The sequence below is a fragment of the Rana temporaria genome, chromosome 1 (assembly GCF_905171775.1).
Source record: "Rana temporaria chromosome 1, aRanTem1.1, whole genome shotgun sequence".
Taxonomy (NCBI): domain Eukaryota; kingdom Metazoa; phylum Chordata; class Amphibia; order Anura; family Ranidae; genus Rana; species Rana temporaria.
The window spans coordinates 36,226,288-36,253,652 of record NC_053489.1 but is presented as its reverse complement, the minus strand read 5'-3'; the positions used below and the strand labels follow the sequence as shown (position 1 = coordinate 36,253,652).

Here is a 27,365-nt window from a genome sequence, read left to right as displayed (position 1 = left end):
TGCCTTAGTGCTTCTTCATAGCTAGTGTGTAAACAGTAAAATGAGTGAATATATACCTTACAACCCAATGAGTGGGAGGGGGCTCTGGAAACAATTAAGTTAAACAGGGTCCCCTGTGAAGTTTGGGTGTGTCTCGACAGACAATCAGAGAGTGTCTCATGTGGACTATGTCTCATGCAAATTCATAGTGAATAGTGAACATTGGATAGAATGATGTGTTGACCCAATAGAGAAGTGGGGTGCAGAAAAATGTGAAAGAGAGTGTAGGAGTATGTGTAAGTGTGAAGAAATATATTTGAGTGTAAGAGAAGTGAATTAAAGTGGACAGGAAATGGAATGATATGTGTAAAACATGTATAACTTGTATAAGTAACAAATAAAATGAAATTAAGAAAACAAAAAATATGATATGAATTGAAGTGCGATAAAGTAAAGTGAAATTAATAAAAAAAAAAGAAGAAAGGAAAACAAATAAAAAGTGAAATGGGGAAAAAAGGGGAAGAAAAAAAAAATAGGGGTGAATATGACGGTGAACCATATAGAGGACGATGCATCATTTACTGGCGCAGACACGCTTTTACTGGCATTTCACAAAAGTTACTAAATTACATTTTTAGGTGCAAATTTCAGTATTTAGGCTACAAACAAGTACACTAGGCAAATAGCAATGTGATTTAAGGTAGATATTAGGGTAAAAAAAAATATTTTTGTTATTTTCGATATTATAAGGGCAAATTATTTAGTCACATCACCCCCTGCCTCCATCCCCCTCTGCCACCAACACCCCCTGCCTTCACCCCCCTCTTCGGTGCCACAATCTCCCCCTGCCTCCAATCTCCCCCTGACTCCAATCTCCCCCTGACTCCAATCTCCCCCTGCCTCCAATCTCCCCCTGCCTCCAATCTCCCCCTGCGGTGCCACCAACATCCCCTGTCTCCATCCCCCACCCCCTGCCTTCAATCATCCCCCTGCCTTCAATCATCCCCCTGCCTTCAATCATCCCCCTGCCTCCAATCTCCCCCTGCCTCCATTGCCCCCTGCCTCCATCCCCCTCTGTGGTGCCACCGCATCCACAATCACCCCCTGCCTCCAATCTCCATGCGCAGTTCCAAGCCAAACCGATTTCGGCTATTTTTACTGGCACATTCCCACAACTACAGACCTTTACGAAAGTGGGGGAACTGTCCATAAAAATACGTACGGTTGGCAACACTGGCGCTCTCACACTTTGAGAATTGCGCGGTCGTGCAACACTGTACCCAAATGTAATTTTTTTTATCTTTTTTCACACTTTTTTACAACCTTTCTGTTGGTGCTATTTTATCACCACTGGGGTTTTTATTTTTTATGCTACAAATGAAAAAAGAATAAAAAAAGTGTAAATTTTTTTTTATTTTTATTAGTTTCTGTTATAAAATTTAGCAAATAAGTAATTTCTCTTCATACATTTTAAACCAAAAATTATGCTGCTACATTTCTTTGGTAAAAAAAATAACCCAAATCCGTGTATATTTGGTTTGTGTGAAAGTTGGAGTCCACAAGCTATGGTAACAATAACAGATGTGGATCGGCCACCGGCGGTGATGGGGGAGTGACAGATGTTTTGTGCACTGTGACAGATGTATTGGGGACACTGACGTGTGTGTGGACAGGGGTGACAGTGGTGCTTGGTGTACTGTTTTTGGGGGAATCTGTGGCCGCTCTCTTTATGAAATTATCCTTACACAGAGAGCTGTCACAGGGCTGCAGGTTCCCCCGCTCCTCCTCTACTGAGCTTGGCGGCGTGAACTGTCACAGAGACGCGCATCTCTGTTAACATTGTGATGGCTGTGATTGGACACGGCTGTCACGTGATCGGGAGGGCCACTCACAGCGCCCATATCCCGATCTCTGCTCAGCTGGATCCTGTGATCACAGGATCAAGCTGCAGCGTGTCTCGGGCCGTGCTGCGAGCACGTGTTCTGAGGACGTTCCTGAACGTCCACTCAGAACGAGGAAAGCACCACCCTGCCGTTTATGTAAGTGGCCGGGTGGGAAGTAGTTAAAAAATTAATTCAATGAGCTGTGTAACTTCCTCAGCGCTCTATTTGTGGTTTGAAGATAACAATCTGTGACATGCAGCAATCCCATCCTTGTGAGCAATGTTACTGTACAGAGACTCTACATCCATAGTGATTAGAAGTGTGGTGGTTATTGCCATATATTCTTCTTCAGGAAATCAGTTGTATCTTTCAGAAAACTAGCAGTATTCGTGATCAACGTTTTTTAACCCTTTTTCTGCAAGGCCTGTGATTTGTTCATTAAATATGTTCATACCTGTTATGATACTCTACCTGGTGTGACGGATCTCAGATACCCCAGGTGGGCACATCCGCCAGACCTGTGTCTCCTGTCCTCCAAACGCACCCGCAGTCTGCAGATTCCATAACCAGCCCTTAACCCCTCAATCAGCGAGACAGTCCACACAGGTGTTGAGGGTTAAACATGCAGAGCATAAACTGTTTATTAAATACAAGACATACACTTTTACACACAGTTAGGGACACTCCCCTTAGCTTTGTCATAGAGGGGTGGGGGTAGGGGACAAGGAACAACCAATGGGAACTGAACAATTGTACATTAAAACAGAAACTACAGATAAACACATGGGCGTCCGCTCCATAGGGCAAGGGGGGGCAATTGACCCCCCCCCCCCTGAAAAAAGAGTTTTGCGGCCACGGGCTGTCTGAGCGGTCCTGGGTTGGATGTCACACAGGCACAGCGAGCAGAGTGAAGCTGTCTCCCCTCCAGTGTTTGTGTACACAGGGGGAGGGAACCTGCTGTGCCTGTGATGTGCTGATGGCTGATCTGAGGTACTGAATGGGATGGGGAGGGGGGTTTGTGCTGAATGGGGGGTCCATCTGTGCTGAGGGGGGGGGGGTCTGTACTGAAAGGGGGTATGTGCTGAAGGGGGGTCTGTGCTTAAAGGGGGTCCATCTGTGCTGAAGGGGGGGTCTGTGCTGAATGGGTGGGTCTGTGTTGAATGGAGGGGTCTGTGCAGAATGGGGGGTCTGTGCTGAAGGGGGGGTCCATCTGTGCTGAATGGAGGGGTCTGTGCTGAAGGGGGGGTCCATCTGTGCTGAATGGAGGGGTCTGTGCTGAAGGGGTTCCATCTGTGCTGAATGGAGGGGTCTGTGCTGAAGGTGGGGTCCATCTGTGCTGAAGGGGAGTCTGTACATTCTCTAGGCTATATTTATATGGGCATGGAGTGAAGCTGAATTATCTCAAGAGCTATTTCACACTGCCAGCTGGCCGCGTTGTCGGTAAAGCGGCGCTTTACCATCATTTTAGCTGCGCTATTCGGTCGCTAGCGGGGCGCTTTTAACCCCCGCTAGCGTTTGAAGAAAGGGTTAAATGCGACTGTGTATCGCCGCTGCCGAAGCGCCCCTCCCTGAAAAAATTTCAGCGGACGCCCATGGATAAACATAAAGGGATTATGGTAAGCAGGCAGTCTCTCAATACACATCCCCTGCGGAGAGATGTCTCCAGGCCATTGTCTGTACCATTTACCTACACAATTAGACACAGCAACAGGGGGGGGGGGGAGAAGGGATGTAGCATTACATTACATTATCTCAGTGCCAGCTTGTCCCCAGGTCTCCAGTCTCTTCTGGGCCATAATCTGTGTGTAAGAGGCCAGCCCACAGTCCCTTCCAAAACACACAGTGACAGTGGGTTCTGTCACACCTGGCTTGTGGATCTTTGGCAGAATTTAGACATCCCCAATTTCTGCATTATCTGGAATCGCACCAAGTTCTTTATGTAGGTGGGTTTTTTTTTTTTTTTTAATGAGACCTTTTAATTGTTTTACTCTAAAGCCAGATCTACCCAGACATCACTAGAGGGTGTTTGAAGAGCTTAAACCAGTTCCCTAGTCAACTGAAGGAGTAGACCCTTTAGTGCACAGCAAGATCTTCTCAGAGTCAGGAGGTAACGGTTGCAGACGGCTTTGCTGGAAACTGGATTTTTCTCATATGCTGCTGGGACAAGGACAACTATACGTATAGTTGTACTGGAAGTGCACTTATGCTTTAAACCTGAAACCAACTAATGCCCCGTACACGCGATCAGGATTTCCAACGGGAAAAAGTCAGACAGGGAAGAAAAAAAAAAAAGAGAACCAGCTCTCTATCTTTTGCCGGCCGTTTTTGGCAGATTTTCTGTTGGAAAAAGTCAGATGGAGCATACACACGCGGTCGGGATACCCGACCAAAAGCTCTCATCAGACTTTCTCCGACAGGTACGGGGCATCAGAATATTGTGCAGTTTGAGACCTTTTTTTTTGTGAATTTCATTTCATTGCAACAGTTTCTAGTTTGACTTATTATAATTCTCACCTATCTATTCAGTACCAAGCTGTGTCTTTGTGTCTCTGGACTTATAATTTTCCTCTTATTGAGAATCTGCAGATTTTAATGCAGTGATTCTCAACCAGGGTTCCGTGGAACCCTAGGGTTCCTCCAGAGGCTGCTAGGGGTTCCTTCAGCATTGGGCAATTTCTACCGCTCCATTGAACTTTTTAGCTATTTGTAAGGAGGTAATTCTTCCCTATGACTACAAGTGTAAGGACCATTCTTCCCACTGACCACCACACTAAGGTATCATGAATTGTAGATTTCTAATTTTTAGCAGGGGTTCCCGAGACCAGAGAACTATTTCAAGGGTTCCTCTGTGTTGAAAAGGTTGAGAAAGGCTGTTTTAGAGTCTGGAGTGCTATAGCAATGACCGTAAACCCTACTAAAATACAGGCACCTTATCGGATTTATCATCCCCAAACTATTTAACTTAATGGTGGCATCTGGTTTGCTGAGACCTCTTTTGAGCATTCAGTAGACGAGACATCCTGGTTTTACTTTCTAAATTTCTTCAAACCTGCTTCAAAATAGGTGTTTGCTCTTCCTTGTCATATTTAGCAGGGAACTCTTGCTGGAACAGATGACCAGACCTGGAAATTCAAGCACAGAAATCTTACTACCTTGAGAGATATACCAAGGGGTGCTGATAAGTATTAAAGGGGTTGTAAAGGTTTGTTTTTTATTTAATGCTTTTATAGTGCTTTGTTGGTTCACTTACCTTTTCCTTTGATTTCCCTTCTAAAAAATGTTTTTCTTTGTCTGAATTTCTCACTTCCTGTTTCTCCTCAGTAAGCTTGCCCCCATCATCCGAGCTGTTCTGGCTGGGGGTTAGCGTGCTCGCCCCCTCCCTTAGGATTACATTTCTGCGGGGAGACACTGTTCACATCGTCTCCCTGTAGGGATGTAGTCCCAAGGGAGGGGGCGAGCATGCTGACTAACCCCCAGCCAGAACGGCTCGGATGATGGGGGCAAGCTTCCTGAGGGGAAACAGGAAGTGAGAAATTCAGACAAAAAAAAAACATTTAGAAGGGAAATGGAAGGAAAAGGTAAGTGAACCAACAATGCACTAGCTTAAAGGAACCTATTTAGAAAATAAAAAACAAACCTTTACAACCCCTTTAAGCCTTACACAGAAAAAATTAAGCTAGGAAGCTGTAACTGCCACACTATTCTACATATTCCCCCAGGAAGTCAATGCACCTGTGACATCTGTCCTGCAGCTTCTTAAGTCCCTGCAAATAAAATTCTTCCGACTGCTGGTGTAACCACTCATTTGCAGCATTAGTTGCCTCTGGAACAAATCGTTGTCCCTTTGTGTTTTTGGATATTGGGGAACAGATGATGGTGAGGAGCCAGGTCAGGCGAAGAGGGTGGATGGGACATCACTTGTAAGCCTAAGGGCTCTTTCACACGGAGCGGATACATATTGATCCGCTCCGTTAGCCCGTTTGGCTCAGCGGGGATTCCTCCGTAAATCCCCGCTGAGCTGTCGGCGGACAGGGCGGTCCCCGCACACTGTGCAGAGACCGCCCTGTCTCTCCTCCGCTCTCCCCTATGGGGAATCGGATGAATACGGACCGTGTGTCCGTATTCATCCGATCCGTTCCGCCAGACGGAAGAAAACTAGGGTTTTCTTCCGTCTGAAAAAGCGAAACTTTGCGGACGCGGATCGTTGCGGACGTTAGCGGATGCATCATCCGCTAACGTCTGCAATCCCATAGGGATACATTACAAGTCCGTAAATGGACTTGTAATAAACAGTCCGTTCGTCCGCCCGTGTGAAAGGGCCCTAAGGAGTTCAGTTTTGCCACTGTTTCAACTGCAGTGTGTGACGAGGCGTTGGCCTTCCTTTTTTTTTATTTTTTTTGGTTGACAAAAGTTTTGGGTTCCACTTTACTTAACTGTTGCACATGAAGGGCCACTGTCACCCAAAGTTGGTGACATTTCATCATGGATCTGCTTTGCACCTTTCTTTTGGAGAAACAGGAACTTGATTACGGTCCTATGCTCTTCCACGTTGTTTTTTATTTTCTGAAGGTGCTGCCATTTTTACTTTGGACCTGGAAAAAAAAAAAAGAAGTTCAAATCATAGGTAGTTGAATTGAATATAGACATATTGGCCAGTACACCCTGCAATTTACAGTTTCCTAGCTCAATTTATTTTCTGGGTAAGGCTCAATACTTATCAGCACCCCCTCATATGAAACAAATAGGAGACTTAACTCTCCAGCATCTACCAGAAAGAACTATCGATTTTGGTGAACTGACCCTTTAGTGTAGAAAATGTTGATGGAACTGTACACAGGAAATGCCATTAGACCCATGAGTAAATATTCTGAGGCACATTCATCCATTCATACCAGTTAAGGCAGGGGTGTCCAAACTTTTTTCAAAGAGGGCCAGATTTGATTAAGTGAACATGCATGAGGGCTGACTATTTTGCCTGACATTCTTTGAACCATTAAAATTCTGCCTAAGTGTGTTAGTCTGAGCACGAATACATGGCCCAACAAGAATTCTCTGGCCTTTGTGGCTGTGTGTGGTGAAGAGATGAGCTCAGGCGTGTTATTTTGATATACTGTATATATTTTATTTGTGGCCCCAACGAATCCCAGAGAGCGCTGCTTAGGACTAAGGATGAGCTTGGGCGTGTTATTTGGATAATACCGTGTTTATCGGCGTATAACACACACAGGCTTACCATTGCCATGAACGCAGCCTCACCATTGCCATGAATGCAGCCTCACCATTGCCATGAATGCAGCCTTACAATTGCCATGAATGCAGCCTTACCATTGCAACCAATGCAGCCTTACCATTGCAACCTCACCATTGCAACCAATGCAGCCTCACCATTACCATCAGTGCAGCCTGAACGATGCCCATCTGCAGCCTCGGAGGGCAGAGGGAGGGGGCGGGACGAGTGCCAACAGATTACAAACAGGAGAATGTCTTGTTTACCCTGTGGCCTCTTTAATACAAACTCCTGCCTCCTATGATAGACAGAACAGTCGTCCAATGGCATCCCAGGAGACGGGACTTCCAATAGAGACGCTGCTGAGTAAACAGGAGATTCTCTTTATGTAATCTGACAGCGCTCGTCCTGCCCCCTCCCTGTCCCCTTCAAGGCAGCGCCAATAAATACAGTATATATCTTTTGTGGCCAAATCCCCAGGGGGCCATATTAAATCAACAGGGGGGCCGCATTTGGCCGCCGGGCCTGACTTTGGACATGCCTGAGTTAAGGGGTCCGTGCATCTAATTCAGCTAAGATGCAGGACTGTATTTGAGAACACTCATTAGACACGTTGCTAATTGACCATCATCCTTGATGTTGCATTAGTGAACAAGTCCTATTTGATAGTGTGTACACACTGCTCCTAAAATGCCCCAAAGATGCTGCTTGCAGGACTTTTTTTTTTAACGTCCCGCAAGCGCGCTGCTCCAGTGTGAAAGCACTGGAGTGATAGGAGTAATGCTATTTTTAGCGCTAAAACTTCTCGGTGTGAAAGTAGCCTAAGTGCAAGTTTCTTTACTTGTGTTGAGCTTCCAGAATCTCTGTACTGCAATTGAAATAATTTAACCATAGTCTCTGGTTTAAAATATTTAGTCTCTGTGTACTTTTTCTCTCTGCAGGTCATCTGGATCCAGGATTGTCTTCATGTGATAAATTACCCCCTAGCGAGACACAGAATAACGAGGATGAAATAAACATTGCTTCTTCGGGCAGCGAGGTGGAGATAGTCGGGGTTCAAGAAAACGCAAGGTATGTCTGTGATTGGGAATCTTTTGGTTTGCTATGCCAGTCCAGCTTCAAGTGTCAACAAAGGCACATGGCAAGTGACAGCCTTTTATGTTCAGCACTAGAGATGGAAAGGCCTGGGCAAAAAGGAAAACCTTTTTTTTTTTTTTTTTTTTTTAAAGCCATTTTTGTTTTCTGCAAAATATGGAAAAAATTATGTGGAATATGTTTTTACATTGATAAATAAAATATCTATGACATGGTATTTAAGAATGAAGACCTTTTTAACCACTTCCCGACCCCCGCATGTACATATACGTCCACAATATGGCACGTACAGGCTCATGGGCGTACACGTACGTCCTCACCTATTAGCGGGTGGGGGGTCCGATCGGGACCCCCCCCCCGCTACATGCGGAGGTCGGGTCCGCTCGGGGAGCGATCCGGGACCACGGCGCGGCTATTTGTTTATAGCCGCTCCGTCGCGATCGCTCCCCGGAGCTGAAGAACGAGGAGAGCCGTGTGTAAACACGGCTTCCCCGTCCTTCACTATGGCGGCGCATCGATCGCGTCATTCCCTTTATAGGGAAGACACGATCGATGACGTCATTCCTACAGCCACACCCCCAAACAGTTGTAAACACATACTAGGTGCACCCTAACTCCTACAGCGCCACCTGTGGTTAACTCCCAAACTGCAACTGTCATTTTCACAATAAAGAATGCAATTTAAATGCATTTTTTGCTGTGAAAATGACAATGGTCCCAAAAATGTGTCAAAATTGTCCGAAGTGTCCGCCATAATGTCGCAGTCACGAAAAAAATTGCTGATCGCCGCCATTAGTAGTAAAAAAAAAATAAAAAATAAAAATGCAATAAAACTATCCCCTATTTTGTAAACACTATAAATTTTGCGCAAACCAATCGATAAACGCTTATTGCGATTTTTTTTACTAAAAATAGGTAGAAGAATACGTATCGGCCTAAACTGAGGAAAAAAAATGTTTTTATATATGTTTTTGGGGGATATTTATTACAGCAAAAAGTAAAAAATATTGCTTTTTTTTCAAAATTGTCGCTCTATTTTTGTTTATAGCGCAAAAACTAAAAACCGCAGATGTGATCAAATACCACCAAAAGAAAGCTCTATTTGTGGGGAAAAAAGGACGCCAATTTTGTTTGGGAGCCACGTCGCACGACCGCGCAATTGTCTGTTAAAGCGACGCAGTCCCGAACTGTAAAAACACCTTGGGTCTTTAGGCTGCATATTGGTCCGGGGCTTAAGTGGTTAATGAAAGATTTCTGAGACTTTACGTAAAGTCTTAAATTATTGAAAGTTCTCTCAGCTGAAGACAAGCAAATCCTGGAATGCAGTTCAAGTAACACTACTTCTCAATCAGGCGAAATATGTATTTCTGACACTAGGGGGCACTGCAGGTAAATGGCTCCAGTTCAGTTTGCTTGTGGGCTCCATGTTGTACCTCCTACAGTTGGGTGGGTGATGGGATACAGTAGATGATAGTTTCTGTCCTCTCAGGCCTTAATTGACAGGTAAACGGGTACTTTTATCTGACAAACTACTTTTTTTTTCCTTTTTAAATGATGCCTATTCATGTTCTGCACCATCATAGGATAAGTTTTACACATAGTCTGGTCAGTAAATAGTTTACTTTCATCCTCTCAGTAAAAAGTTGAAAAGTTCTCAACATATACAGTCCTATTTGTAATAAATAAAATAACATTTTAAAAAGCAAGTTTAGTTTATTGAGCGTAATAATTTGTTTCAAGCATAATATTTTTATATACATTTAATTTCCCAGTGTAACAAAACGACTTTCGATTTGTAAAACTACTCCACAAAATTAGATTTTTTTCTGGAAGAAACGGAAAAGTTATTTTTCGCATTGGCTTCAAAATTTCTGGAAAGGTTTCATCTCTAACACACCGTTATACCTCCAGGATGATAATTGATTTCCTTTTGATTTTTTATATACAGTGACTTGAAAAAGTTTTAATACCCCTTTGAAATTTTCCACATTTTGTCATGTTACAACCAAAAACGTAAATGTATTGTATTGGGATTTTATATGATAGACCAACACAAAGTGGCACACGATTTGAGAATTGTAAGGAAAATGATAAATGGTTTTCATAATTTTTTATTTTTACAAATATCTGAAAAGTGTGCACAATCCAGAGTAGACACACAGACAGAATTCTCACCGCTCCAGGTGAGCCTCGTGATGATCAGGGGTTGTTGAACCACCAGGGTGCTGGCAATGCGGTAATAGCAAAAAAACAAAAGAACAAAAGCTGGACAGCCGCACTCCAAAATTTTCTTTAAAAGAGATGTCTTTATTTTCAACTGTGCATACAGTCACTGCAAGCCCACAAAAATCAGTATGGCCAACGTTTCGCACTGGCGTCAGTGCTTAGTCATGGCTTGACTAAGCACTGACGCCAGTGCGAAACGTTGGCCATACTGATTTTTGGAGTGCGGCTGTCCAGCTTTTGTTCTTTTGTTTTTTTGCTATCTGAAAAGTGTGACTTGCATTTATATTCAGCCCCCCTAGGTCAATAATTTGTAGAACCTCCTTGCGCTGCAATTACAGCTGCAAGTCTTTTTGGGGGATGTCTCTATCGGCGTTGCACATCAAGAGTGGCATTTGTTCTTCGCAAAAAAGCTCAAGCTCTGTCAGCAAAATTCAAGTTTTGCCAGAGATTCTCAATTGGATTTAGGTCTGGACTTTGACTGGCCCATTCTAACACATGAATATGCTTTGATCTAAAGTACCATTCCATTGTAGCTCTGGCTGTATATTTAGGGTCGTTTTCCTGCTGGAACCTTGGAAGTCTTTTTCAGACTAACAGGTTTTCTTTTTGCCCTGTATTTGGCTCCTTCATCTTCAAATCACCTCTGACCAGCTTCCCTGTCCCTGCTGAATAAAAGTATCCCCACAACATGATGCAGCCACCACCTTTCTCAGTGGAGATGGTGTGTTCAGGGTGTTGTGTAGTTTTAGTTTTCCACCTCACATAGGGTTTTGCTTTTAGGCCAAAAAGATCAATTTTGGTCTCATTTGACCAGAGCACCTCCTTCCACATGTTTGCTGTGTCCCCCGTGTGACTTCTCGCAAATGGGAGGACTTATGGCTTTCTTCTTGCCACTCTTCCATAAAGACCAGATTTGTGGAGAGCACAACTAATGTCCTGTGGACAGATTCTCCCACCTGAGCTGTGGATCTCTGCAGCTCTTCCAGAGTTGCCATTCTTGGCTGCTTTTCTGATTAATGCTCTCCTTGCCTGGCCTGTCAGTTTAGGTGGACGGCCATGTCTTGGTAGGTTTGCAGTTGTGCCATACTCTCTCCATTTTCGAATGATGGATTGGACAGAGCTCTGTGAGATGTTTAAAACTTGGGATTTTTTTTTTTTATAACCTAACCCTGCTTTGAACTTTTCCACAACTTTATCCCTGACCTGTCTGGTGTGTTCCTTGGCCTTCATAATTGCTCTTTGTTCACCAAGGTTAGCAAACCTCTGAAGGCTTCACAGACCAGCTGTATTTATACTGAGGTTAAATTACACACAGATGGACTCTATTTGCTAATTAGGTGACTTCTGAAGGCAATTGGTTCCACTAGATTTTAGTTAGGAGTATCAGAGTAAAGGGGGATGAAAACAAATGCACACAACACTTTTCAGATCTTTATTTGTAAAAAAATTTGAAAACCATTTATGATTTTCCTTTTACTTCACAATTATGTGCCACTTTGTGTTGGTCTATCACATAAAATCCCAATAAAATACATTTAATTTTGATTGTAACATGACAAAATGTGGAAAATGTCAAGGGGTATGAATACCTTTTTAAGGCACTGTAGTAGATATACGAGGGAATAGTCTTTTTTTTTTTTTTTTTCGTTTAACCCTCTGGTTGAGCGAAAAAGACTCCTCTAAAGTGGGAAAAATAATTATTTGCTCCCCTGCAGATTTTGTATGTTTGCCCACTGACAAAGTAATGAAGGGTCTATCATTTTTTATCATAGGTGTCTTTTAGATGATAGAGACAAAATATCAACTAGAAATCCTGAAAAAGCACATGATACAAATGATATAAATTGAGTTGCAGTTCACTAAATTAAGTATTTGATCCCCAAGCAAAACATGACTTGGTACTTGGTGGAGAAACCCTTGTTGACAAGAACAGAGGTAAGACGTTTCTTGTAGTTGGTTACCAAGTTTGCACACATCTCAGGAGGGATTTTGGTCCACTCTTCTTTACAGATTTTTCTCTAAATCCTGAATGTTTCTTGGCAACTTGAAGTTTCGGCTTCCTCCCTACATTTTCAATAGGACAAAGGCCTGAAGACTGGCTAGGGCACTCCAGGACCTTAATGAGGAAGTAAACCTCATTATGTGTCACTTACCTGAAATCGAATGTACCTGAGATCGCCTCGGTCCCGTACACCGCCATGTCCCCTCGTCACCATTTCCTGTTATCGCCGCTCTGGCACTGTGATTGGCCGGAGTGGCGATGACGTCACTCCTGGCGCGAAAACATGGCATTAACTCAGTTAATACCATTCACAAAAACGGCACCGCTCAGTGCGCCTGCGCCATTGTCTACGGCGGGCATGCGCCGTAGACAGCGGTGTCCGTTTCTGTGAAAAATATCTTCTTACCGTGTATATTGCAAGAGTGGGTTTACAACCACTTTAATGTGCTTCTTCCCGTTGAGCCAGTCCGTTTTTGCCTTGGCGGTATGTTTTGGGTCATTGTCATAGTGGAAGACCCATCCATGACCCAGCTTCACTGTTGGGTGTCTTTTTTTTTTTTTTTTAGAAAGAGGAATAGGTTACTCATTACTCATGTAAAGGACATGCCTATAACAATATCCAATCAAAAGACCACCAGAGCCACTGTACATGCACTACTTGTGTGCCGAGAAGATATCACATGGGTCTGCAGGTTCTTACACGTTTCAGGGGAGATCCCTCTTTCCTTTGGATACAAGAGGAATCTTCCTTTGAAATGGATAAGCATCCGCGGACCCATGTGAAATCTTCCCAACACACAAGAAGTGCATGCACAGTGGCTGCGGTGGCCTTGTTTGGATATTCTTAGGAGTATGTCCTTTACGTTGGTATTTGTGTATAGTCCCCTATTCTGCTTTTTTAAATGGCATAAAAAGACAATGCACTAGGCTGGTGTGCCCCCTGTTGTTTTTTGCAAAGTGGACCGCACTAACTTTAAAGTAGATCTACACCAAAACGTTAACTTTTTTTACAGCTTTGGCTAGAGTAAAGAATGATTTGCTCCTCACTCTGTTTCTCCCTCTTGGGAAGGATTGCTTACCCTTTCTGCCTTGTAGACACAACAGGAAGTGAGAGGCAATGCTTCCAAAATAAGGGAAATCCCCTCCTAGATAGTTGTCACAAAAGCAGTGTTCTGGTGTAAGATTTTTACCTTTTTTATTTTTCCTTTTCTTTCTGCTCTGGTCCACCTCACTTTTGATACCTGTATGCAGGGCTGAGCTGAGGGGTAGGCAGAAGAACAGATGCCTTAGGCTGTGGGTGCAAAATGGCCATACCTGCAGCCTTTGCTAAAGTAGTTTTGGAGTGATGGGCATTTTGGCCTTTTTTCCTTATGTTCTCAAGGATTTTGCCCTGACACTACCTCCTACCATCTTCAGGTAAATTATGTGTCTTGACCACTTAAGCCCCGGACCATTTCGCTGGCCTAAGACCAGGCCACTTTTTGCGATTCAGCACTGTGTCGCTTTAACAGACAATTGCGCAGTCTTGCGACGTGGCTCCCAAACAAAATTTACGTATTTTTTTTCCTCACAAATAGAGCTTTCTTTTGGTGGCATTTGATCACCTCTGTGGTTTTTATTTTTTGTGCTATAAGCAAAAATAGAGCGACAATTTTGAAGAAAAATCTATTTTTTTTTACTTTTTGCTATAATAAATATCCCCAAAATATATATAATTATTTTTCCTGAGTTTAGGTCGATACGTATTCTTCTACAATATTTTGGTAAAAAAAATTGCAATAAGCGTTTGGTTTGCGCAAAAGTTTTAGCGTCCACAAAATAAGGGATAGTTTTATGACATTTTTATAAAAATGTTTTACTAGTAATTGCGGCGATCAGCAATTTTTATCGTGACATTATGGCGGACATATCGGACACTTTTGACACCATTTTGGGACCATTGTCTTTTTTACAGCGATCAGTACTATAAAAATGCACTGATTACTGTAAACATTACACTGGCAGTGAAGGGGTTAACCTGTAGGGAGCGCTGAAGGGGTTAAGTGTGACCTAGGGAGTGCTTCTAACTGTTAGGGGGCGGGGCTTGCCGTGACGCATCACTGATCGCGATGACAGAGAACAAACGATCAGGAACATGTCACTAGGCAGAATGGGGAGATGTTGTGTTTGCACTAACATCTCCCCGTTCTTTAGCTCCGTGACACGATCGCGGGACACCAGCGGACATCGATTCTGCGGGTACGGCCGGCACAGTCCGAGCGGGAGGGTCGCGAGCGTGCCGCAGGCGGCAATTTAAAGTGGACGTATATATACATCCATTTGCCTGTCCATGCCATTCTGCCAACGTAAATGTTCGTGCGGCGGTTAAGCAAAATAATGTAATATTTGATTTTTGTAATAATGGTCACCAAGACTTTTCCAAACTGCCCCAACAACGAACACAGGTTCAGCTCTAACGTTGCCTTGGGGCTTTTTTGGGCCATGGTAAGTTCATATTATGCACGTGTCATTATGCAATGTCTGAGAAATATATATCAATTGATTATCTTTCTCTTTCTTTCCGCAAGGTTTGTCCACCCCCGGGGCGGAGTTATACAGAGAGTATCATCATGGAAGCATGCAGCTGGCTCCCAGTATAACAGCTCCCACCAAACACCATCATGGACAGGGGTGACTCCCCAGCAGAACTGGACTGCCCCTTCAGAAGTAGTTGACCTTACTCTGGACGAAGATTCAAGGCGCAAATATTTACTGTAAAGCCGGGCCCTCACTGTTTTTGTCCCCGTTTCCCCTCTTCCTCCGGCACAATCCTTCCATTGAGGTTACACATGCTCTCTTCCAGGAGTCCGGGAATTTTTATGGTTTGATGACCCATGCATTAACAAGCACATTAGTAATTTTATTTTATTTTTTTATTTTTTTTCACCTAAGCGGCTGGCCAAATCCAATTTTAGATTACTGCCCTCCCCTACCCTCTCTGAATTGCAATACCTGTCCAGAATCATCAAGGTATAAAATACCTTTCAGTTTTTCCCTTATTGATAATTTAAATGCTTTGTTTATTAAAAAAAAATAATATATGCATAAGTATTTATACTGTATGATTAGAAATAAACATTGATAAGGATGCTTCCTCGGCACATCAAGTAAACTCAACCCCCTTGTTTGCTGTAGGAGTTTAGTTCAGGGATATATCTATGTATCATTAAGAGAGCCATTTCTAACTGATTTTGCCACCTTTAATTCTCTGCTGTCAGATGGAAGGACAGCCATGTCTGGGCACAAAATTGTTGCTGCTGTTATGTGCAGGAGGTAACATGTATCGAAATTTTGTTGTAAAGTTTGGTTAAAGCAGAAATTTGCTCACCTTCAGTCCAGCGATGTGACGTCCTAAAGCTCCCCACCAGCTACTGACATCTTTGGACAGTCACCTTCCGGGTCTCTTTTGCCTGCCGCTGTTAATGGCCGGACCGAGATGATGCCACTCATGCTCATACACAGGAGTTCCGTCAGCTTTGGCATTGCCGAATTTGTATGAGTTGTCTGTGCGCAGTTCACTGTACAGGGGCAGACAGGCAGGCAAGTAATTTTAATGCAAAAGAGACCGGGCATGACAAATCCTGCCTGTAAGGACATTTTTATTTTTTAGCATCAAGTCCCACTTAAAGCTTTGAGCAGTCATTACCTGATTTCGTCCTCCACATACTGTCTTCTCAGATACCGAGTCTGAACCAGTACATAGAGTTACGGCCCCAGATCTAACATGAGGCACTTGACTCAGTAATTGTCGCTTTCATCAGGGTCCAGTAACTCAAGTTTCTGAGCCTTTGGCTGAGTCAGTTTAAAGGTGATTCCCTTTACAAATGAGGAACTTTTGACCCTTAATTTTAGTGTCCCAGAAAGGTCCCCCCCCCCCAATCAGGTTCTTGTAAGCAACAGTAGGAATCTCATTCAGCTGTCTTGAGGTGGTGTAGTCCTGTCTTCAAGCCTGTCAGCGATCTTGGGCTTCTGGTCCAAGCGTCGGCTGCAGGCAGTCTGAAATTCAGCCAGTGGGGTCAAATCTTTATTGATCTGGACGTTCAGTGCCTTAAAGTGGTTGTAAACCTCAGACATGAAATATGAACAAAGCATATCCCTCTATAGCAGGGATATGCAATTAGCGGACCTCCAGATGTTGCAAAACTACAATTCACCTCTGCCTTTGGGAGTCTTGCTATGCCTCATGGGACTTGTAGTTCTGCAACAGCTGGAGGTTCGCTAATTGCATATCCCTGCTCTATAGTGTGTACTTGTCTCAATTAAGAGCACTAAGTATCATTTCTGTCTGCTGCCTCATTCCTCTATCTGTATCAATCACTTCTGACACATTTTCCTCACATCAATAGAAAACGTGTGATGAGAGGGACCTCCAGCTAATTGACAGCCTCAGCTCTACTTCTGTATGCTGTGTGGAGGGGGGTGTTTCTCTCTTCCCTCCAATTGGCTTTTCAGAGCTCTTCTCACCCAGCTCTGTAGAGTGTGACTTCAGCTCTCCACCCTCCTTTTTTTTTTTTTATGAACGCTCACACAAGTTTTTTTAAATTCAGTACTTTGAACAGATGTAGAGAAGAGATGGCTGCAGGTAGATATGTTTCATCTCTGTGTATCACCCGACGCCAGTCACTTTACTGAGTATATGTAAAGGTTTACAACCACTTTAATTGAACTAGCTGTTAGGAGGATAGTAGGATTGTGGCTGCACAAACTACCCTAACTTTTTGTTACCATAGCAGGTAACTGTTAGTATTGGAAATTGCCTGCACCGTACATGTGGCTTTTTTTTGGCAGATTAGGCCTTAAAGCAGAACTTCAAGAATATGTAAAGCAATTACCCTTCTTACCTGTTATGCATTCATTAATTAATGATGAACTGCATTAAACAGAACTAGTATAGGTAAATCATTTTGTATACGTTTTCTGTAGTCCTCGGCACAGCAGACTAGGGGGAGGGTGGCCAGCACTGCACACCTTTCGAGAATTCATGTTCCCAGTCTTGGCACTCTTAACAGGTTGAACATGTTTGCAGGAGGGGGAGAGCAGAGGGGTGTGACCTCCTCTGTGCACGTTTTTTTCCCGCTGTCCATTCCCTCACTGTGGAAGAAGAGGTCTCTCTAATGCCTTTGGGGGAGGGGATATAATAAATCCAATAGAGCCCTGTTATATCTGAGTGGAAGAGCTGCGATATCGGTTTTAATTCGTAGTTGCTCTGTAGCTGAAGATTGAGATAGACTTTGGAAGATAAGAGTGTGCAGGAAAAGCCATATTGCTGCTTGAAATCTTGGCAGCATCCCACTTTAAAGCCTAAAATCACTTTATGGGCACTTGGAAGGCCCCCCGTCATGCTATGGACAGGCAGTAGTGCCTATTGTCTTCACTGTTGCAGAATGGCCTTTAGTTACGTGGAGCAAAAAGCAGAATGACAGATTAATTTTGATTGAAGCGTTAAAGAACATTTACGGCTTGCTTCATTCAATAAAGACCCAAGTCTTTTATCCAAAAAAACTAAGACAAAGTTTGTTTTTTCTGTTGAAGTTCCATTTTATTGTATTCTGTCAACTGCCATACTTTAATTTCAAAGTATTTTAAAAGGCAAATCTCTTTCGAAGATAATTCACTGCTTGGAGGACTCAACTTACCTCTTCAAGAGGCCACTCATGTTTTGAAGGCAGTGAAAAGTAGTGGTCCTTTTACATTCACTGTTTCTTAGTGTTGGTTGGCTTGGAGCCAAAAAGGTTGTTGGGCTTCCTTATCTTGGTGGCCTCTGTTTGGGTGGTGATGCCTTGTTTTTAGTAAATGAACTGAGCATGGGGCAAAGAATAAAAGGACATAAGTGACCCTAAGGCTCGGTTCACACTGCTGCGACCTGAAAGTGCAAATTCAGCCTGATTTTGAAGCAATTTCAGGGAACGCCTGTGTCATCTTTGTGTAATGTCGGATCCGAGTCACATAAAGTAAGATATGGATCCGGCTTTGAGGCAACTTCTATTAGTCTATGGGCACAAGTTGGATAGAAGTCACCTTGAAGTACAGGAACTTTTTCTGAAGTCAGAGGGACTTCAGTGGTGCCAATTAAGATGTCTCTCTCTCTCTCTTTGACTAACGTGGGATTTCACATGTTGCACAAGTTGGATCCCAAGTCGCGGCAGTGCGAACCGAGTCTTGGCAGACTGGTTTAATTCTTATTCTCTCCCTGCACTCTGCTGGATTTCTTGAACAGCCAGGTAACCAAGAACTGAAAGTGCTTTGTGGCGCCCATCCTAGCATACGGTTTTGTATGAAATGCTGCATACCTTTTAGAACAGACATGTTGACCTCTGAGAATAGAATCACAGATACCTTCATAAAGAGCCAGGCTTCCCTAATTGGAATACTGCAATATTTGTGGATTAGAATGTCAGGAATCTAGTATACTAAAAAGTAATTGTATATATTTAATATTACATTTGTGGATTAGAGAACTGCATCTTGCAACATTTTAATACTAGTAAATGTAATAAACATTTAATGGAGCACAAAAAAGCAAAACTGTGCATCATAGCTTTAAAAGGTTTGTAAAGGTTTGTTTTAAAAAATAAATTGTTATACTTGCCTCCTCTGTGCAAGGGTTTTTCACAGAGTGGCCCTGGTCCTCCTCTTCTGGGGTCCCCCAGTGGGGCCCCTGGCTCCTCCTCTTCTCAAGTGCCCCCATGGAGAGCTGCTTTCCATGGGGGCACTCATGCGGGCATGCTCCTAAGTCCTACTGCTGCGTTCATTGACATAGACAGCAGCACGCTGCTCCGCCCCCCCCCCCCCTGTCACTGGATTTGATTGACAGCAGCAGAACGATCTGGTTCAGATAAGTAAAATGGAATGCATTAAAGTGAAAAACCTTAGGGGGTCGATATTAATGTCAAAGCAAACCTGTCGGTTTTAAAAGCTCGCATTTAAGGCCCCCGTAGACGGCTCAAATTTCTGTTTTTCAGCACGCCAAAGAGAACAATCCTTGGATTTCCCCTGTCTACTCTAACAGCATAAATAGAGGAAATATTCGTGCAGCAATGGCACCTGTGGCTGCTGTCAAAGTGACTGTACCCAGCTTGGTGAAACCAGGAGGTGGTTGCAGGGCCACCCACAGATGGGATTTTCAAAAGATTTAGAAGAGTTTGGGTGAAATTTAAGCCATCTATGGGAGGCCTTAAAGGGATTTTAAACGTTATATACAGCAGGTATAGAAAATCGCCTTCTTAATAGCACACCAAGCCATTTGACTTCCAAATGTGATAATTGTGATTAGCTCAGCATGAAAAGAGATTTCCTGGAGCATTTCAGTCTCTGATGGTGCAGCTGAGGAAAACAATCAACTGTGGGTGGCAAGGCATGGTCAAAATATCTCTAGGATAAAGTTGTGGACAGGCACAAGTCAGATGGATACAAACACATTTAAAAAGGCTTCATCAATGCCTAGAAGCACAATGAAGTCTATTATTAAGAAGTGGAATGTATTTGTTACAACACAGACCCTACCATGAGACCTACAGCAACTCTGAAACAGTTGCAGGCATTTATGACAGAGTGGTCATTGTGTGCATGTGACAACAATATCACAAATTTGGTTGGATGGGAGGGTTGCAAAAAAAGACACTCCTCAAAGACCATGTGCTGACCACCATGACTAAGCTTTGCCAAAACACACCTTGAAGATTCTGAAGCTACATGGGAAAAAGATGTTCTGGTCAGATGAGACTAAAATTGAATTATTTGGCCTCAACACCAGACTTTAAACCCCATTGAAATGACTTTGAGGCCCCGTACTCACGACCAAACATGTCTGCTGAAACTGGTCCGCAGACCAGTTTCAGCAGACATGTTTGGCCGTCTGTTGGCCCGAGCGGACCATTTTCAGGCGGAGCGGACAGGTTTCCAGCGGACAACTGTTTCCTGGACTTGCTTTAAAACAGTCCGCTGGAAACCTGTCCGCCCGGACATGTACGGTCGTCTGTACAGACCTACCGTACATGTCCTGCCGCCTGCATCCCTCGCATGCGTCGAATGACTTCGACGCATGCGTGGAAGCATTTTAAAGGCGGGCCGCCCACGTTGTCGCGGCGACACCGCGTCATCGACGCGGCGACACCGCGGACACGCCCCGCATAATGTTTACGCGCGGACTTCTGTTCGATGGTGTGTATAGCCATCGAACAGAAGTCCCCGGGCAGTCCCCGGCCAGACATGTCCGATGGAAACGGTCTGCAGACCGTTTTCATCGGACATGTCCTGCCGTGAGTACTAGGCCTGAGTCTTCGAACGCTCACCATCAAATTTAACTGAACTTGAGCAGTTCTGCTAAGAAGAGTGTGCAAATATTGCAAAGTCTAGATGTGCAAAGTTATTAGGTAAGCATTTAGGGGGTCTGAGCACAAAAGTTTTTTTTACCTAATACAGAGTATTAAAACAAATCATCCTTTACAGCCACTTTTAAAGTGGTGGTTCACCCTAAAATCCACTTTCTGTCACTAGATCCAGCATACTGCTGACATCTGCAGTATGCTGGATTTTTTTTTTGTACTTATCGTTTTATCCGTATGTCTGCTCCGGCTCCGAGCGGCGTATCCTTCCGGGTATAGGCGTTCCTAAGTAAAGCGCAGTTGATTGACGGGCTTGGATAGCGCGTCACACCTTCCGGAAATAGCCGACGTGACTCTCGGCAATTTACGGTGCCTGCGCAGTCAGCTCTACACGGCAGGCGCAGGCACCGTATAGCGCCGTAAGCAGCCGAGAGTCACGTCGGCTATTTCCGGAAGGTGTGACGCGCTATCCAAGCCCGTCAATCAACTGCGCTTTACTTAGGAACGCCCATTCCCCGACGGATTCCCCGCTCGAGCCGGAGCAGACATACGGATCAAACGATAAGTACAAAAAAAAAAAAAAAAAATCCAGCATACTGCAGATGTCAGCAGTATGCTGGATCTAGTGACAGAAAGTGGATTTTAGGGTGAACCACCGCTTTAAGTTAAAAAATTAAACCAAGATCAAAGCACTATGAGGAATATTTGGCTAACAAATAGATACAGGGGCAATGTAGAGTTTCCTCTTAGATTGAACTTTTACCTTTAAATGTTTAAAATGGCTGACAAGCTCACTTTAAATTGGTTTGTATTTCAAATATCATTACAGCTGCATAGCACAGTGTTGCAGTTTTAGTAAGAACCATGAAGAAGGAATAAGTGGCTGCATTCTTACTGGCACAGGGTACAAACGCAAAGCCAATTCTCTGTTGCTTTAGGAGGTGGTCCACCTCACCTCTGAATGCTTGTAAATCCAAGCATAGTTGACACAAGTCACTCCTTACCAACCCCCCCCCCCCCCCCCGGGTTTGAATCAAATATGCACTTTGATTAACGCCAATCTAACAACTTGAAGACCCTCAGATTCTACTGGGCACGAAGTCCCTTCAACCTATACTATTTTATGCTTGCTTCACGACAGCTCTGTCTTGTACCTTTAACTTAAATTTTAAGCATCATCAACAGCTTATAAAATGATCGAGCAATTTACACTCCCTGACCATGCCCGCTGTATCATCAGGTTTAACAGTCCATGTTAACACTGTGCAAATACTTTTTCTATATTGGGGCAGCAGTACTCCATTTTCGACTTTCAAATTTTTTACAGCACTCACTTCTGTAAAAAGTAGGTTTCACAAATCTCTATGCCTCCCATCTGTTTAAAGCAGTTATAAAGACAGAAGGTTTTTTCCTGATGCATTCTATGCAAAACCTTCTGTGTGTAGCAGCATCCCCTAATTACCTACCTGAGCCCCTTTTCTTGCCAGCGATGTCCTCGATCCCCTTAGCCATCCAGGACACTCATCCTGATTGGCTGAGACAGCAGCGGGGCCATTGGCTCCCATGGCTGGCAGTCAGCCAATCAGGGGAGAGAGGGGGTAGGGGCCAGGTCAGGGCTCCGTGTCTGAATGGATACACAGAGCTCTGACTCGGCTTGGGTGCCCCCTGTAACAAGCTGCTGGCTGTGGGGTACTCAAAGGAGGGTAAGGGCTAGCAAAGAGGGACCCGAGAAGGAGGATCCGGGCTGCACTGCGCAAAATCAACTGCACAGAGGGGGTAAATAGAACATGTTTGTTTAAAATAAATAAAAAAAATGTGCCTTTACAATCACTTTAAGCTATTGAGGAGTTGGTTCAGGAGTCCAAGCATTTCATTGATTAAAGAAAACCGTAATACAAGGTGTGACCGTCATCTGCACAGCCAATGCTTGTTGCTGCCCCATTTGGTTTGTGCCTGTGGCAGAAGCCATTTTGTATATTGAAAAATGTTAAACACGTATTCATTTGGAAACAGTGATATCTTGGATGAATTCTTTAAGCAAAATGTATAAATGACATTGTAGTTAAGGGAGAGGTTCACATGAAAAGTGAAATATTGATCTGAAAGCACAACTTGGCTTACTTTTGTTTGTGGGGTCTGGGGAGGGGCGGTTCCAGTCATATCTTTTACATACCAACCACTTCCACTCCTTAAAGCCCATAGGGGCCCACTTAAGTTATAGCTTCAAGGCTTTGTTGACTAGTCTGTTTTATAAATGACACAAATTTACAGTAGCCTTTATACACTGTCTTTGGCAGCTTGTTTTGAGTTTAGTGAATTACCATTTCTGAAAATTTTGCTCCAGAACCTTTTAGCAAAGTATATTCATCAGTCAGTACCTGCTTTCTCTATAGATTCCTGAGATTGATCTACTACCACCAGCAGAGACCAATACTTTTTACCTGTGAGTGTGAAGCTTCCTGTGGTGAAAGCAGTAATCAAAGAAATACAGGGGTTGGACAAAATTATGGAAACAAGTATGGTATAAGAACTAAATCGTTACCAAATATGGTGTTGGTCGCCCTTTGACTTCCAAGATGGCCTGAATTCTCCTGGGAATTGATAAATATAAGTCTTGGAGGGTGGATAATGGAATCTGATACCACTGTCCTTTCGGTCTGTTGACCGTGCTTTTGCTCATCAGATGGCGTTTTCCCGGAAACTGTATATGCCGTCCTAACCTTTGATACTGCACCTCGCGACACTGTAAATTGGCAACTTCAGTCAGAGGTACCAGCTACGCGAACACCAACAATTTGCCCTCTTTGAAGCTCAGGAAGCTCTGATATGACTGTATTACTAGCAGTGAATGACAGTGTTAGCTAGGTGCCTCATCGCAGCAACATTTTTTTTACATCGCTTCCACTTTCAACACCAAACATGTCGTCACTTTTACACCTGCAAATCATGTAGTGTTTCCATATTTTTGTCCAACCCCTTTAATTTCCTCAATATGCTCTACGTGGCTAAAATGTTGCGGGCAACTCAACCACTACCCTTATCCAGTATGAGCTTGTTGGGTATTCTATTCCAAAACCTTGGTCACTACTATAGAGTCGCCCCTCTACCCCTGCAGCTATAACGGCCTCTAGTTTTCGAATTTGGAGTGTGTCTGTGGGAATTTGTAACTATTCATTCAAAAGGGCCATTTCTGAGGTCAGGTACAGATGTTGGGTGACCTTGGCTCATGTTCCAATTTATTCCAAAGGTGCTCAGTAGGGTTGAGGTCAGGGCTTTATATGAGCTATTTCAAGTTCCTCTTTGTCAGACTGGTCAGATGCTGTCTTTATGGGCCTGGTTCTGTACACCTGAACGCAATAACAGGGAGGGATCTCGACACATTTTTCGGCCTATACTCTTCTCGGCACAGCTCAGAATAGAATGCATCACTCCAAATGTGCTATGAATTTGTTGATTCAGTAGCATGCTTGTAATGGTATATGGCAGGGATAAATACATTTAGATGAAAGGCTTAGTTTAGGTCACTATGCTGTATAGTTTTATGCCTTGTTGGCTTATAGCTGCCCTAGTCGGTGTTCTAAAAATTAAAGCCCATGCAGTTGAAGCAGAAATTTCCTAAATAACGAGGCCCACTTATGAAGCTTCTGTTGAGCAGTTAAAATGGAACTTTACCCATAACAACTTGATACAAATAAAATTCTTGAGCAAGGAACATAAATTTCAAATTAATAATTTTGCTACCATAATTGTGTGTTGTAAATTGCTTCCAGCATTGCTTCTGTTTCTGCTTACTGGAAACAGCCCTTTTGCTAAAGCCCAGAACCCCAGCAGTAAATCGTAAAGCGGAACTAAACCCATCAATGTAGCGATTTCAAAAAGTTACGTTCCTGGAATCTCGGGATTGCTAAGAGCCCTTTCAGACGTGGGGACCGTATGTCCGCTTTTTCATCCATCCGTTTGCGGATGAAAAAGGGACATACATTGGTCCCTATGTGATTGCGGGTGTCAGCGGATAAACATCCGCTGACACCCGTAATCACCCGCCTCCGCAAAGATCCGATTTTGCCGACGGAAGAATGTCCTATTTTTTTCTTCCGTCATCAGATCGGATGAACACGGACATGCGGTCCGTGTTCATCTGATCCCCCCATAGGGGAGAGCGGAGAAAAGACAGGGCGGTCCCTGCACAGTGTGTGGGGACCGCCCTGTCAGCCGCCGGCTCAGCGGGGATATACGGAGCGATCCCCGCTGAGCTTACGGACACACGGAGGCGGATCATTACTGATTCGCCCCGTGTGAAAGGGCCCTAACTCACATTTTCTTGTGTCCTCAACCAAACTGTCAAACCATCAGATGGCTGGTGTCATAAGTGATCGCATTTGTGGCACCATGGCAGTTGCTGATTAAACAGAAGCAGCTTACTGTAAAGGATAGGAGGGTTTAATTCTGCTTAAAGGCTGTCAGCAGATTGATCTACAAGATCTACAAACTCGGCAATGCCTAAAAATAGAGAATAACCAACTATGTGCAGAGCATATTACTGGATTTTACACAGTATAGGCACTTATTTTAATGTTTTACGTAGCTACACCTGCAAAAGGGGCCAGCCTGAAGTCATTTAGCAGGACTTCATTTTCTGAATAAAGTTCCACTATAAAGGTAAATCCACAAATCTTTTTAGGTCCTTTTTGTGGCTGTTATGGGTAAAATCGTCAGTCCTACTGTTGGATGGCAGTTTGTTGTCTGGCATTGCAGAAACCAACCAACTTCTAAGGGGAAAGGATTGGTTGGGCATTTTTCAAAATCATCTTCTTTACTATTGTGCCTAACATAAGTCAGCACTGTTTCTGTCCTGTGAAGCGCCCCCCTCCTCCTTCATTGGGTTTATCATGCATTAATGTTTGTGTCCAAGTTGTAGCCTGAATGACTTGAGAATGGTAAAAGTACATTCAGGGCTGTCACAAACCAGCAGTGATGTTGGGAACTCTATAGTGAGTCCTAGGTCTTTCCAACATTGGTCTCCTCTCCTCTTGCATGTTCAAGTTTTTTTTTTTCTACAGCATTAGACTGGTGGGCAGCCGAATGACGTGTCGTGGTGTAATCTGGACCATCCTCTCTCCTGGTGTCAGACTAGAAGGGGGATGTGTGCAAATGCAGAACAATAGACTCTCCCACTTTAAATGATTCAGCTTGGAAATCGGGGGGGGGGGGGGGGTTTCCCCAAGAACTGAGTTTATTTGTTATGGAGTTCTTCTCCAGAAACCAGACCTCCTAAATACGGTCAACCTAGCCGACGTACGTTTTATCATTTCACTGCTTACACTAAAAGAAAACACTTTGTATACATAGTTGAATGCAGATAACCGGACAATTTCTGTGACTTCCAAGTAATACTGAATGAGTTTACTTACATCACTGTCAAACCTTTTCGGCCCAGGTGCCCCATCACAACACAAGATGGTCAAACATTTTTAATTGTTTTGGTTGAGCATGCACATGAGCATATGTAGATACAGGATCATTTGACAGTGTCTAACTAGGCTTCCTACTATTTGTGCACTGTTTTATTTTTATTTTTTCAGATTATGTATTTTAGTCTCTTGCTGTTTTAATTTTATTTAAAACACTACTTTGTATTCCTTTTAACCGATTTTTATGTTGGTCAAACTAGCTAACGCAATCACTGGATGTATGTGGGTGTTTAGAGAAGTAATGACATGCCTAGCTTTAATTATTATTTTTTTCCCCCCTTCCACTTTCATTTTTTTAAATATTTTCTTTTTTCTTCAGAAAAAATTTAACTTTAAACCGTTGTTTGGTTTAAAGGCGAATGCACTTGATGGCTGTTGACATACTAAAGTGTATGTGTTGCCTGCACACTAAGCTTTATTGAATAAGGACAAAGAATGGTTGGTGTACATATGGTAGTATTGGCTCCATGTGGATTTTTCTGTAGCTAGCATTGGACTCCATTCACGCTTGTGCAACTTGGGATACCCCATGGTTCCCCATGTTTTCCAATGATAACCATTCATATATGTGCAACTTAGGCCCCGTACACACGTCCGAGAAACTCGACGGGCAAAACACATCGTTTTGCTCGTCCAGTACCTTGTGAAGCCGCCAAGGATATCGGCGAGCCAACTTTTCCCATTGACTAACGAGGAAATAGAGAACATGTTCTCTTTTTGGCCCGACGAGATCCTCGTCGGTTTCCTCGGCGAAAAGTGTACACACGACTGTTTTTCTCTGCAGAATACGTCTCCCATTGAGTTTCTGGCTGAATTCTGCCGAGAAAACCGGTCGTGTGTACGGGGCCTTAAAGTTGCAGTGACTTCAAATAGTTCATGCACTACTTTGGTCTGACTTTCATGCAACTTGAGGGCCATAGACTTCAATGTTAACCCAGAAAAGTTGCATGAAAGTTGTACCTGAATGTTATACAATGCAACAGTTGTGCAGCAGCTGTTCATTATCACTGGTCAAAGACAGTCGTGCCAACGTTGCACTCTGGAGTCGTACAAGTGAGAATGGAGCCTTAAGGTTCTTTAATGCTCTGATTTTGCAAAGGAGGAATCTGAATGTATGTT

General features: G+C 43.6%; 1 protein-coding gene across 2 annotated transcripts in view; it reads left to right on the top strand.

Annotated features, from left to right (window-relative positions):
• C1H18orf25 (chromosome 1 C18orf25 homolog) overlaps positions 1-15,568 on the top strand; it is a 140,855-nt gene extending 125,287 nt beyond the window's left edge. For both annotated transcript variants that reach the window (XM_040336393.1, XM_040336414.1), the window contains 2 exons: positions 8,031-8,160; positions 14,980-15,568. In XM_040336393.1, the coding sequence (XP_040192327.1) occupies positions 8,031-8,160; positions 14,980-15,169 (320 nt within the window). In that variant the 3' untranslated portion in view covers positions 15,170-15,568. The remainder of the gene's footprint in view (positions 1-8,030; positions 8,161-14,979) is intronic.
• Positions 15,569-27,365: the final 11,797 nt, after the last annotated feature.